The sequence below is a fragment of the Pseudophryne corroboree genome, chromosome 5 (assembly GCF_028390025.1).
Source record: "Pseudophryne corroboree isolate aPseCor3 chromosome 5, aPseCor3.hap2, whole genome shotgun sequence".
Lineage (NCBI taxonomy): Eukaryota > Metazoa > Chordata > Amphibia > Anura > Myobatrachidae > Pseudophryne > Pseudophryne corroboree.
The window spans coordinates 419747773-419760375 of NC_086448.1; the positions used below are offsets into that span (position 1 = coordinate 419747773).

General features: G+C 49.7%; 1 protein-coding gene across 3 annotated transcripts in view; it reads right to left on the reverse strand.

Moving 5' to 3' along the window:
* The window catches only part of LOC134927811 (uncharacterized), a 245165-nt gene that overhangs the window by 109276 nt on the left and 123286 nt on the right, over nucleotides 1–12603 (reverse strand). For all 3 annotated transcript variants that reach the window (XM_063922791.1, XM_063922789.1, XM_063922792.1), the window contains one exon: nucleotides 4426–4465. In XM_063922791.1, coding sequence (XP_063778861.1) covers nucleotides 4426–4465 — 40 coding nt within the window. The remainder of the gene's footprint in view (nucleotides 1–4425; nucleotides 4466–12603) is intronic.

Genomic DNA, 12603 nt, shown 5'->3' on the forward strand with positions numbered 1-12603 from the left:
TCGAGGAGCATCTCCAGAAGGTCCGCGTACCAGGCCCTTCGAGGCCGGTCCGGAGCAATGAGGATTGCTTGAACCCTTTCCCTTTTTATTCTTTTGAGAATTCTTGGGATCAGAGGAAGTGGAGGAAACACGTACACCATCTGATAGACCCATGGAGTTGTCAGAGCGTCTACCGCCACTGCCTGTAGGTTTGGAACAATACCGCTTGAGCTTCTTTTTGAGACAAGAGGCCATCATGTCGATTTGTGGATATCCTCACCGATGTGTCAAGCACCTAAACACTTCCGGGTGAAGGCCCCACTCCCCCGGGTGCAGGTCGTGTCTGCTGAGGAAGTCTGCTTACTAGTTGTCTACTCCCGGTTGGTAGACCGCTGACAACGCCACAGCATTTCTTTCTGCCCAGAGGAGCATTCTTGACACCTGACATTGCTGCTCTGCTTTTCGTTCCGCCCTGTCGGATTATGTACATCACTGACATCACATTGTCCGACTGGACCTGAATGGCCCGATCTTGAAGATATGAGGCCTGCAGAAGGGCGCTGTATATGGCCCTGAGTTCCAGAATGTTGATTGGAAGGATGACTTCCTGACTTGACCATCTTCCTTGAAACTGCACCCCCTGGGTGACTGCTCCCCAACCTCTGATTTCCGAACCTCTGACCCTCAACGAGGGGAGAAATCTGTAGCAACCACAGAAGGGAGATCCTGGTTTTTGGCGACAGATGGATCCTCTGGTGTATGTGAAGATGCAATCCGGACCATTTGTTCAACAAATCGAGCTGGAAGGGTCTTGCGTGAAACCTTCCGTATTGAAGCGCCTTGTAAGAGGCCACCATTTTCTCCAGAAGGCGAATGCATAGATGCACCGATATCCGGGTTGGCTTCAGGACATCCCGAACCATCGACTGGATTACCAATGCCTTTTCCAATGGAAGGAACACTTCCTGCGACTCCGTGTCCAGTATCATTCCCAGGAATGGGAGCCTCTGTGTTGGCTCTAGGTGAAAGATTTAGGAAGGTGCAGAATCCACCCGTGAGCCTGGAGAAGTTTGGTTGAGAGACCAATGCTGTCCAGCAACCTCTCCCTGGACGGCACCTTTATCAGAAGATTGTCCAGGTACGGAATTATGTTCATTCCCTGCTTGCGGAGTATAAACATCATCTCTGCCATCACTTTGGTGAACACCCTCGGTGCCGTGGAGAGACCAAATGGCCGGGCCTGGAACTGGTAGTGACTGTCCTGCAGTGCAGACCGTAGATAAGCCTGATGAGGCTGCCAGATCGGAATGTGAAGGTATGCATCCTTGATATCCAGAGAGACTAAGAATTCCCCTTCCTCCAGACCTGAAATCACTGCTCTCAGAGACTCCATCTTGAACACTCTTAAGAACAGGTTCAAGGACTTGAGGTTCAAAATTGGTCGTACCGAACCGTCCAGTTTCGGTACTACAAACAAGTTGGAATAGTACCCCTTGTTGTGCAGATGAGGTGGTACTGGAAAAATGACTTGAGTCTGTACCAGTTTTTGGATGGCATGCTGTAAAGTTATACTTGCCTATTGTGAAGCTGGTAAGCCTGATTTGAAGAATCTGGGAGGTGGGAGCTCTTGGAACTCCAGTCTGTAGCCCTGGGAAATAAGATCTATGACCCAGGGATCCCGGCATGAACTTGACCAGATGTGACTGAAGAATTTTAGTCGGGCTCCCACCTGACATTCCTCCAGGCATCACAGTCCACTGTCATGCAGAAGCACACCTGGATTTTCCCTTAAACTTGGCTGTCCGAGAGGACTGTAAATTTGAAGGTGAATAAGATTTCCTGGCAGGGGGAGCTGCGGAAGGAAGATACGTAGACTTACCTGCAGTAGCTTTGGAGGTCCATTTCTCTAGTTCGTCTCCAAACAAGACCTCTCCTGTGAATGGTAGGCCTTCCACGCCTTTCCTGGAGTCCGCATCAGCAGTCCACTGGCGTAGCCACAAGCCCCTGCGTGCTGACAATGCCATAGCGGTGGTGCGTGCATTAAGCAAACCAATCTCTTTTATGGCTTCCACCATAAAGTTTGCAGAGTCCTGTATATGCTGCAGGAGTAAAATAACATCCCCCTAGACAAGGAATCTAACCCCTCAAATTAGGTTACCTGACCATTTAGCAATGGCTTTAGTGATCCACGCACATGCAATAGTGGGTCTCTGGGCCACCCCAGCAGCTGTGTACAATGATTTGAGTGTAGTCTCAATTTTACGATCAGCCGTATCTTTTAGGGAGGCTGCACCAAGGACAGGCAATACCATTTTTCGTGACAGCCTACAGACTGATGCGTCCACTATCGATGGATTTTCCCATTTTTTCCTATCCTCCAGAGGAAAAGGGAGCAACCTTTTAGGGATTCGAAATTTCTTATCAAGATTAACCCACGGTTCTTCAAACAGGGTATTCAATTCCTTTGACGCAGGAAAAGTGACTGAGGACTTCTTTTTTACATTAAAATAAGATTCCTCACACACCTCTGACACCTTATCAGGAATATGCAGAACATCTCTTATAGCCTCTATAAGAGCCTCTATTCCCTGTGACAGAGTAGCATCCCCCTCCTCCAAATCCACCTCACCCTCCTCCATGTCTGATCCGTCAGCGCAAGAGTCAGATTGCAGGATATGGGCCAGAGATAGTTTTTGCGGACAAATGGGAGGGGATTGAGTCTCTATTCATAAACTCACCCACAGTCTGTCTTAAGTATTGCGTCTCTCTCTCTCATTGCGGGATAGTTATGTAGAAATATTTGAGACCATTCTCTTAATGGAATTAACCCACTCCGGTTCAGCCACGCTATTCTGGGAAGGTGCACTGCCCTGAGTACCCAGTAGTGAGCCCCATGGTGAAGAGGAACACTCCGCTGTACAAGAAACACCCTCTTTGCCTGACATAATGTAAATGTGAAAGCACACACACACAGACACACACACAAACACACACACACACACAGGAAAATGTTAAGCAACAATTAACCCACAAAAAGCCCTTCAGGGAGACACAGAGTTATTAGGAGCCAGCCCCTACCGCGCCCTTATCGCTAATGCCAAGCTGGGTCGCAGACTAAGTACCCTGATAGGGAATTTAGTACACTAATAATCGCTCCCCCCCTACTATGACCCCCTGGTACCGCTGAGGTAATCTGGAGTCTCTCTGGAGGAGCTGCGCATCCCCGTCAGTCAGCGTCTGTGTCCACTGCAGAGGGAAAATGGCGCTGGTGAGCTGCTGGATCCGCTCATAGTGAAGGCCCCACCCCTTCAATGGCGCGCAATCTTCCTGCTTTTTTTTTTATACTGGCTTAGGTAATCTGGTGCTTAAAATGAAGAGAACACCGTTTTAAGGCTGTTTTTGCCAGTGTGGGTACTGTGTGCAGTGTACTGAGATGCAGTTGTGTACTGTGTCTGGAGACGCATTCCGCCCTGGTTAGAAGCCGTGCGTCTCTGTACCCTCATGCCGCCATAATGGCCGGCGACCCGCTAGCCGGGACGCCGGCTTATTACTCACCACTCTTCATTCTTCTGGCTCTGTTAGGGGTGGTGGCGTGCTGCGGGAATGTACGCTCACAGTGGTAGGGCTTGCGAATAGTTCCCTCAGGAGCTCAGTGTCCTGTCAGCGGGGAACGGGGCCATTAACCCTTCAAGAGGTTGGGCCGTTAACCCCCTAAGGCTCACGAAGCAGGCAGGATGGTGCCGACCAGCCCTGCCTGAAAATAACAAATATATAACAAAAATGCAGAAAGCTCTTCAGGAGCTTCCATAAGCGTGACCGGTAGGAGGGGCATAGAGGGAGGAGACAGCCCACACTATCAAATTCTTAAATTGCCCATGGCTCCTAGTGGACCCATCTATACCCCATGGTACTAAATGGAACCCCAGTATCCTCTAGGACGTAAGAGTAATTTTGTTTGGGAAAAAATTGTAAGCACAATCCCTGGCTGCATATTCAGACAGCCAGGGACAACGCTGTGTGTATGACAGCGTTAGCTGCACAAATCGAATACTGCTGTCAGCGTCAGATACATTGGATGAAGGCAGTTCTTAATACAGGTCACAAATCGCTCAGTTTGATTGTGTGCGATTTGGTGGCATGTGATATATTAGCATATGATTGCATGTTTAATACAGGTCGCCAGTTATATTAAGATTGATTATGGTTGAAGAGAAGACTTGTAAATACAGTATATAACATTGGTACATTTAAAAGGGATTTGAATTACGGAGGCACTGTTATTAAACAAGCAGGGCACCAAACTATTTTGCAGGTTATCCAATTCCACTAGCTGTAAGAGCCCTCTGGAGAAGGAGGGTGCAAACTATTTTCAGCAAGAAGACCAAACATTTGGCCACCCCTGACCTATTCTATTAAACAATCACAAACTATTAATTTAATACTTGCCCAATGGGTTTCCCCGACTCCTCATCAACATTTTCTGCCTCTGCACAAAATATGAAAAAAAATTTTTTTATTACAAATATAATCCGTGTACAAAAGTACATTAAACTGAAATACATTGGACTGGAAAGTTGTTTTTCTAAACGTTTTTGGTAAAATAAAGAAACTCTTTTATTAGAGTAAAGCTTTACCTAAAGGATACCAGCGGAGAATGATTGTGAGGCAGTTTCCAACATAACACTCCATCTCCCTCTCAAACTGCAGTTTGAAGTCATGCACCATAAATGTCAGGAAATGTAAGGGGATAGAGATAAATCCTTTAGCAAAGAAACAATTCATAATATGTACCGGCTGTTAAATTATGGGATTGGGAGAGACTACAGATAAAATCAGTAAGAGTCAAAACAGGGAATTGAACATTGCTTCAATCTAGTACCTACTGTCTTGTGATCCACTCCCTCCATCAGGAATGCATAGACATACAAAATGGCTTTAGAGATATGTGATTTATATAGGAGCGTATCCAAACCAGGATTTTGTTTGAAATAGTCTTCTTATATGTGCTCTCCTACCATGCCAACTAAATATATGAAAGTGAGCTTTATTTAGTTGAACATAAATTTGCACGAGGAGAATGGTCATTGCATAAGCTGCAGATGTGGCTCCCCATCAGTAAGAGTCCTGGCCGTTGCCAGGTGACCGGGGCGCCACATCAGACCTACCGCGCTGAACGATGGTCCCGTGGTTGCTAGGCAACTGGGACTCAGAGCGGCTGCTGTGTTTTCTGGTCCTGGCTGTTAGTAAGCAGCCAGGATACATGCAGCTGCTTAGCTGTGGCTGCTTTGAGTAATCATGGGCTAGTCTCTCTGCAGCAGTGTGCACGGCCCATGCTTGTGTTACAAGGCAGTCAGTCCTGTGCTTCATTGCCGGTGACAGTTTCTTTCTGGAGCATTGTCATTCGATTACTGTTAATGGCTGCAGATTTTATGGATTCTTCTTGTTGATGCCATGCTTCCAGCCAGTGGCGTAAGTTCGCCCCAGTCGCCCGGAGGCATGATAAATGTTGGTGCCCCCCCTACATATCGCCGGCATAACGACAGCGTGGTGAGCGCAAATGAGCCCCTTGCGGGCTCGCTACGCGCGCCACGCTATTTATTCTCCCTCCAGGGGGGGTCGTGGACCCCCACGAGGGAGAAAAACTGTCGGTATGCCGGCTGTCGGGATTCCGGCGACGGTATACTGTGCGCCGGGATCCCGACAGTTGGCAACTGAAGACCACCTATAATGCCCCTGTACAGTGCCACATACATATAAAAATGTCAAAAAATGGGTGCCTCCACACTGCCAGAAACATATGTCCCCACAGTGCCAGATACATATATGCCTCACAGTGCCAGATACACATGACCCCCAGTGCCAGATATACTTGTCCCCCCAGTGCCAGATATGCCCCCAATGCCAGTGTCCCAAAAGTGCCAGCTATGCCCCTAGTGCCAGATATATATGTCCCCAAAGTGCCAGCTATGCCCCCAATGCAGTGTCCCCACAGTGCCAGATATACGTCTCCACATAGTGCCAGCTCTGCACCCAGTGTCAGATATACGTGTCCCCCCAGTGCCAGCTATGCTCCTGTGCCAGATATGCCTCCGGTGCCAGCTATGCCCCTAGTACCAGATATATATGTCCCCAAAGTGCCAGCTATGCCCCCAATGCAGTGTCCCCACAGTGCCATATATGCCCCCCAGTGCCAGATATACATGTCCCCACACAGTGCCAGCTCTGCCCCAGTGCCAGATATATATGTCCCCACAGTGCAAGCTATGCCCCTAATGCCAGTGTCCCCACAGTGCCAGATATGCCCCAGTGCCAGATATACATGTCCCCACACAGTGCCAGCTTTGCCCCCAGTGCCAGATATACGTGTCCCCCCAGTGCCAGCTCTGCCCCCAATGTCAGTGTTCCCAGTGTCAGATATGCCCCCCTGTGCCAGATATATATGTCCCCACAGTGCAAGCTATGCCCCTATTGCCAGTGTCCCCACCGTGCCAGATATGACCCCAGTGCCAGATATATATGTCCCCACAGTGCCAGCTATGCCCCCAATGCCAGTGTCCCCACAGTGCCAGATATGATCCCCAGTGCCAAGTATACAGGTCCCCACAGTGCCAGCTATGCCCCCAATGCCAGTGTCCCCACAGTGCCAGATATGACCCCCAGTGCAAGGTATACAGGTCCCCACAGTGTCAGCTATGCCCCCAATGCCAGTGTCCCCACAGTGCCAGATATGACCCCCAGTGCCAGGTATACAGGTCCCCACAGTGTCAGCTATGCCCCCAATGCCAGTGTCCCCACAGTGCCAGATATGACCCCCAGTGCCAGGTATACAGGTCCCCACAGTGCCAGCTATGCCCCCAATGCCAGTGTCCCCACAGTGCCAGATATGACCCCCAGTGCCAGGTATACAGGTCCCCACAGTGCCAGCTATGCCCCCAATGCCAGTGTCCCCACAGTGCCAGATATGACCCCCAGTGCCAGGTATACAGGTCCCCACAGTGCCAGCAATGCCCCCAGTGCCACATATAGATGACCCTCCCCCCCATCCCTTGTGCTGCTCACCGCGCTGCTGCTGCTGTCTGTGAGGGGAGGAGAGTGCAGCGTGCGCCTCTCCTGCCCCTCACTCTCCGGCGGCTGTGTCCCTCTTCAATTATGCACCGGTCCATGAGCCAATCAAAGCTCGTGGACCGGCAGCCTTAGCTGCCGGTCCGCGAGCTCTGATTGGCTCACGAACCGGCGCTGAATTGAAGCGCGCCGCCGCCGGAGAGTGAGGGGCAGGGGAGGCGCACGCTGCGATCCCCTCCCCTCACAGACAGCAGCAGCAGCGCGGTGAGCGGCACTGGGGACAGTGGAGGAGATGCGCCCCCTTGAGGCCAGGAGCCCGGCGGCAGCCGACTCCACTGCCTCCCAGAGTTCCGCCCCTGCTTCCAGCCCTATTCCTTTCCGCTAGGTGACAGTATTTTTGTATATTACTACTAGTGGCTTACATGAACAAAGATACCTTATTACTGCTACTTTAATAGTAGTTCATCTCTCTTGCTGTGGATACTACCTGTGGCTTGCATGAACTATTATATACTACCATTGCTACTTCATTAGGAGTTGCTGTGCTCTCCAAACATACCTCCCTTGATGTGAATACATTCTGAGATTGCACTGTGCAGATTACACCATCACTTACATTATTAACATATACTACTTGCATATTACTCCCTGGAAGTATTCTTATTATAATTTGTGTCATTGACTTTGGGGAATCCTGTTATTACTTAAAGTGTGTTAGTATTATCTCTATGCCATATTGGAATTATCCTACATTACATCTCCAGCTATGTCATGTGATCTCCTGACTGAAGGGGTCTATTTACTAAGCCTTGGATAGAGATAAAGTGGACGGAGATAAAGTACCAGCCAATCAGCTCCTAACTGCCATGTTACAGGATGTTTGAAAAATGACAGTTAGGAGCTGATTGGCTGGTACTTTATATCCATCCAAGGCTTAATAAATAGACCCCTTAAAGCGCTACTGCCTGGAGGTTTAAGACATGGCATCTTAAGTACCGGTGTGTTTAAAACACTAAGGGAATAACGGGAGGTAGTTATAGGCAGAAGACCCTCCCCTAGTTGCTCTAGGGGTCCTATACAACTGTGCAGTGATTGTAAAGTACAGAAGGCTTGGAAAACTCATTTTTATAAGGTTCACCCTCCACAAATAGGACGTTAGATGATTTCATCCTTTAAATAACTCTGCTGTACTATGAATTGCATGAGCAATATGTAAATCATAAAGATTCACCAGGTTTTTAAGGAAAGTGACACCCAATTATTCAGTGGGCAGAAGCACAGCAAAATGTAACGGATTATCTCCATGGGGGATGGAATAGGAAGTATTCAGATTCATGGCTGTTAATCTGTCCGCATTAACCACTAAACTTTTGCATTTTTTTCTTGCATTATTGGCAGGGTTTCAAGGGGGGAAGCTATACAGCAACCTGTATATATAAAAATAGGTCATCTGGGGGTGTGGCCTGGCTGGCAACTGGTGAAGACGTGCTTTAGCAGAGCTCCTGGCTGGCGCCTAAGTGATTTTAATATTTACACTGGCCGAACACTGCTGTGCACCCTGGGCCACCTACATTATATAACCATTGCCTGCCTGCACTGGGTGTCTCAGGTCTCGGAGCCGGGAGGTGCCTTCTGCGCCTCTGCGGGTTGAGGCCTGTGCACCCTATTGAAGCCGGGGACTCGATTTTTATGGGCGCCTGGAGGGACATCCCTTGACACAAAACCCTGGGAGACTGGATTCCCCCCCGCCCTGTGGATCTACCGCTACCTGCTGCCTTCACTGCTGGACGGCGGGCCAGGCTGTCTGCTGCCTCGGAGGTGCAGAGCGGTGTAAATCCTCGGCGCCGGCACCCGCGACCGGAAGTGCCGCGCTTACGGACCGCTGACACAGCTGCCCTCCTGCTTTCTCCTGCAGCGGCTCCTGCCTCTTGCTCTCGGCCAGATCCTGCGCTGCCCGGACCGGCCCTGACACCCGTGCCTGGATCTCTGCGGCCGCCCGCGGCCACTGCTCCTGACAGCTCCCGCAGCACCGGTCCCTGACGCGGCTCTCCCTGCCAGGTAGATCGGCTCCCGGCATTCTGCCCCTGCCGCCAGCAGTCGGGCCCCGCACGGCGGGACTGCGGAGGAACCCGCTCCCTGAGGCCTCCCTCTCCTCCACACACTACTAGGTAGATCGGCTCTCTGTATTCTTCCCCTGCCGCCCGCAGTCAGACCCCGCACGGCGGGACTGCGGAGGAACCCGCTACCTGAGGCCTCCCTCTCCTCCACACACTACTGGCAGCCACCTTCATCTATAATACTGGGGATAACTGCTGCATTCTGGAGCCACGTATGGGCCGCTAAGCAGTGCTCTCTCCCATTATTATTACTACCCCTTCAGAGCAAGATTCAACTAGGGGTTCACTTATCTCTGCTGCAACTGGGGTCACTTTCTAACTGCTTTATATCTTCACCATACTACAATAGATCCTCTACGTGAAGGGCATTTACAGGGTTGGAGCGCCCTCTGGTGTTTATTCTGCATACTCTGCTTTTCCTATACAACTTTATTACTGTTCTAGCCATAGGAGTTGGGCCTGCGGAGCCGAGGAGGGCCTTAACACCCCCCTGCAGGTTGCGGCCTAATTCCCCTCCTGAAGCCGGGGACTCCATTACCCATTACACCCGGCAGGCACTAAGGTAGATCCTACCACAGATCCTAAGCTATAGCTCATATAGAAGACTCCCCCTGGTGGCTACCTTGGGATAATTTTCCAGAGAAGTGCATTTCTGCTCGAATAAGAGAAATCACATGACTGCTTCTCTGTCTCTCTGAGCCGATAATGCTATAAGATATGTGCTACAACCGGCTGCCGTTGCCACTGATGCCGTAATGTACTGCTGATGCCAACCCACAGGGAGCTACACCGCTGAAGGCACTCTTATGCGAATTATGCAACCATATTCCACCTTGTCGACTTGACCTCAAGGAATCTAAGCTTCTCGATGCTGATTGAGTGATGCCCAAGAACAAGAAATCTTCTCAAAAGACCGGCACATCAACTCCTCGGGGGAACATGTCGCAGTCTGCTATGAGATCCTTTTTACAAACCACCTCGCCCGCTCTAGCAGACAACCCTCCTGCTGCAACCTCCCCCATTACTCCGCAGGCCCCTCACCCATCCCCTCCAAGTGCAGACGTACCACATGCTCGCTCCACGGGAGGTAGGGATCTACAAGACATCTTAGCCTACATGAAAAACCTACCCACTAAACAAGATCTGCAAGACACAGTGAGACGTGAACTGACTGCTATGAGACAAGATATTTCCCACATCTCTGATCGGGTATCGAGCTTGGAGGATCACCAGGTTTCCTCCGACACATTCCTAAAGTCATTGACGACCGTCATCGATGCCCAATCTTCGGAGATCCGCTCCCTCCAAATACGGTTAACAGATTTGGATAACAGAGGGAGGAGAAATAATATCCGTGTACGGGGTCTGCTGGAGGAAGTCCCTCAAACAGGCCTGATCGACGCTCTTACGAAGATCTTCAACGAAATCCTGGGTAACGACCCCAATGATACCATCACTTTCGATAGGGCTAATCGCGCTCTGAAACCAAGAGGTCTCTCTGCGGATAGACCACGTGATGTCATCTGCAGATTGCATTATTTTTCCCAGAAAGAGGACATTATGCGCAAAGTTCGCCAACTCGATGGAGTTGATTTCAACGGTTCTGCGGTCCAGATCTACCAAGACCTATCCTGGCACACACTCCAACAACGGAAAGCCCTCAAGCCCCTAACGGATGAACTCCGTAAACGCCAATTGAAATACCGCTGGGGCTTTCCCTTTAATCTCCAAGTCTCCTCATCGGGGAAAACCCACACCCTCAACTCCTACACGGATCTCCCTGAGTTCTGTACGGGACTTGGCATACTGAAACCTGACTTGCGTGATTGGGACTTCCCTACTCCAGAGCTACCATCTCTCCAACCCCTGAATACAGGAGCACCCTGGCAGGTGGTGCGGAAGACTGGGAGGAAAAGCTCCAGTGGACCCCCTCCCGACACGGACTCACCTGTTACCTAATTGATAACCTGAGTTTTCCTGTTTGTTCTTATTCACCTAAAACTGTCTCTCTAGGTTACAGCGTGATACTATTTCTAGGATACAACGTGATATCATTTCCCACCACTGATGAACATCCATGTGATATCTCGCTGACACCGGGGCTCCGTCCCCTCCCCAATATGTCTTGGGCCGTCGATTGTTATTTCCTGTTCTCTAATTACGAGATTTCTTGCATCTTACCACTCGAAGATTTCTCCATGTTAACGAGGTTTACGGTTTACAGTTAATTGTTTACAATTAGTTATATCTATGCATGTATAATGATTACTGCACTATTTTTTCTCATTTTCATTATGCCTTTGGCGGTGGCTCCCTCATCAGCCCCACACCCGCTTCTGGCTGTTTGGCCTCTTGGGTTCCCAATCCTTAGATGGATTGGTTACTCCATTGCGGGTTTTTTGATTGTTATTGTGGTTTTCTCTCCATGTTCTGTCCCTTTCTTTTTCTCTCCTATCTCTTCCTCTTTCCTTTCATTGACCATTCTGGACCCACCGCTCTCCATTATGACACATGTCTCCTATGACGTCCACTGGCAGAGTTAAAGTCGCATCGATTAACGCGAAGGTTCTCAACGTACCGGAGAAAAGAGCATCCCTTTTAAGGTCCCTTTGGGCTGATAGAGTAGATGTTGCACTGGTCCAGGAGTCGCATTTTAAAATTTCAACTAAGAACCCTCCTTTGACTAACTACCGTTATCCCCAGGCCTTTTATAATAACAACCCAGACTCTAAATCAAAAGGTGTAGCGATATTATTCTCCAGGACCCTCCAACTGTAAGACATATCAGTCCATAAGCTGATCCCGGGTCGTCTCCTGATGGTACGTTGCAAAATATGCATGTGCCCATACACATTTATCGCACTTTATGCCCCAAATAAGGACCAGGTTCCTTTTTTCCGCTCCGCCCTTTCCCAAATGGAGCCACTCCTTTCAGGGGTGGTTGTTCTGGGGGGTGACCTGAACTGGATAATGGATCCATCCTTAGACTCATCTTCTAACGCTCCCCGGACCTCCCAACGTCAATACCGACAGGTTAGACGACTGTTCCACGACCTCCAGCTGGCCGACTCCTGGAGGATTCTTTATCCCTCTGACAGAGATTACTCCTTTTACTTTTTACTCACCCCCACACAACGCTTATTCTCGCCTCGACTATTTATTTCTGAGTCATAGACATCTCCCCTTACTAACAGACTCCTCCATAGGCTCGATAACCTGGTCTGACCATGCTCCAGTGCATATGACTCTTTCGACCCCCCCAGACTACCCCAGGTCAATGGACCTGGCGTCTTAATGAGTCATTGCTGCAAGACCAATATTGCAGGGGTGAAATAGAAAAGGCTCTGGCTGAATTCTTCTCCATAAATGACACTGACGATGTCTCAAAGATTATCCTGTGGGAAGCGCATAAATGCACCATAAGGGGTAAGCTCATACAGTTGGG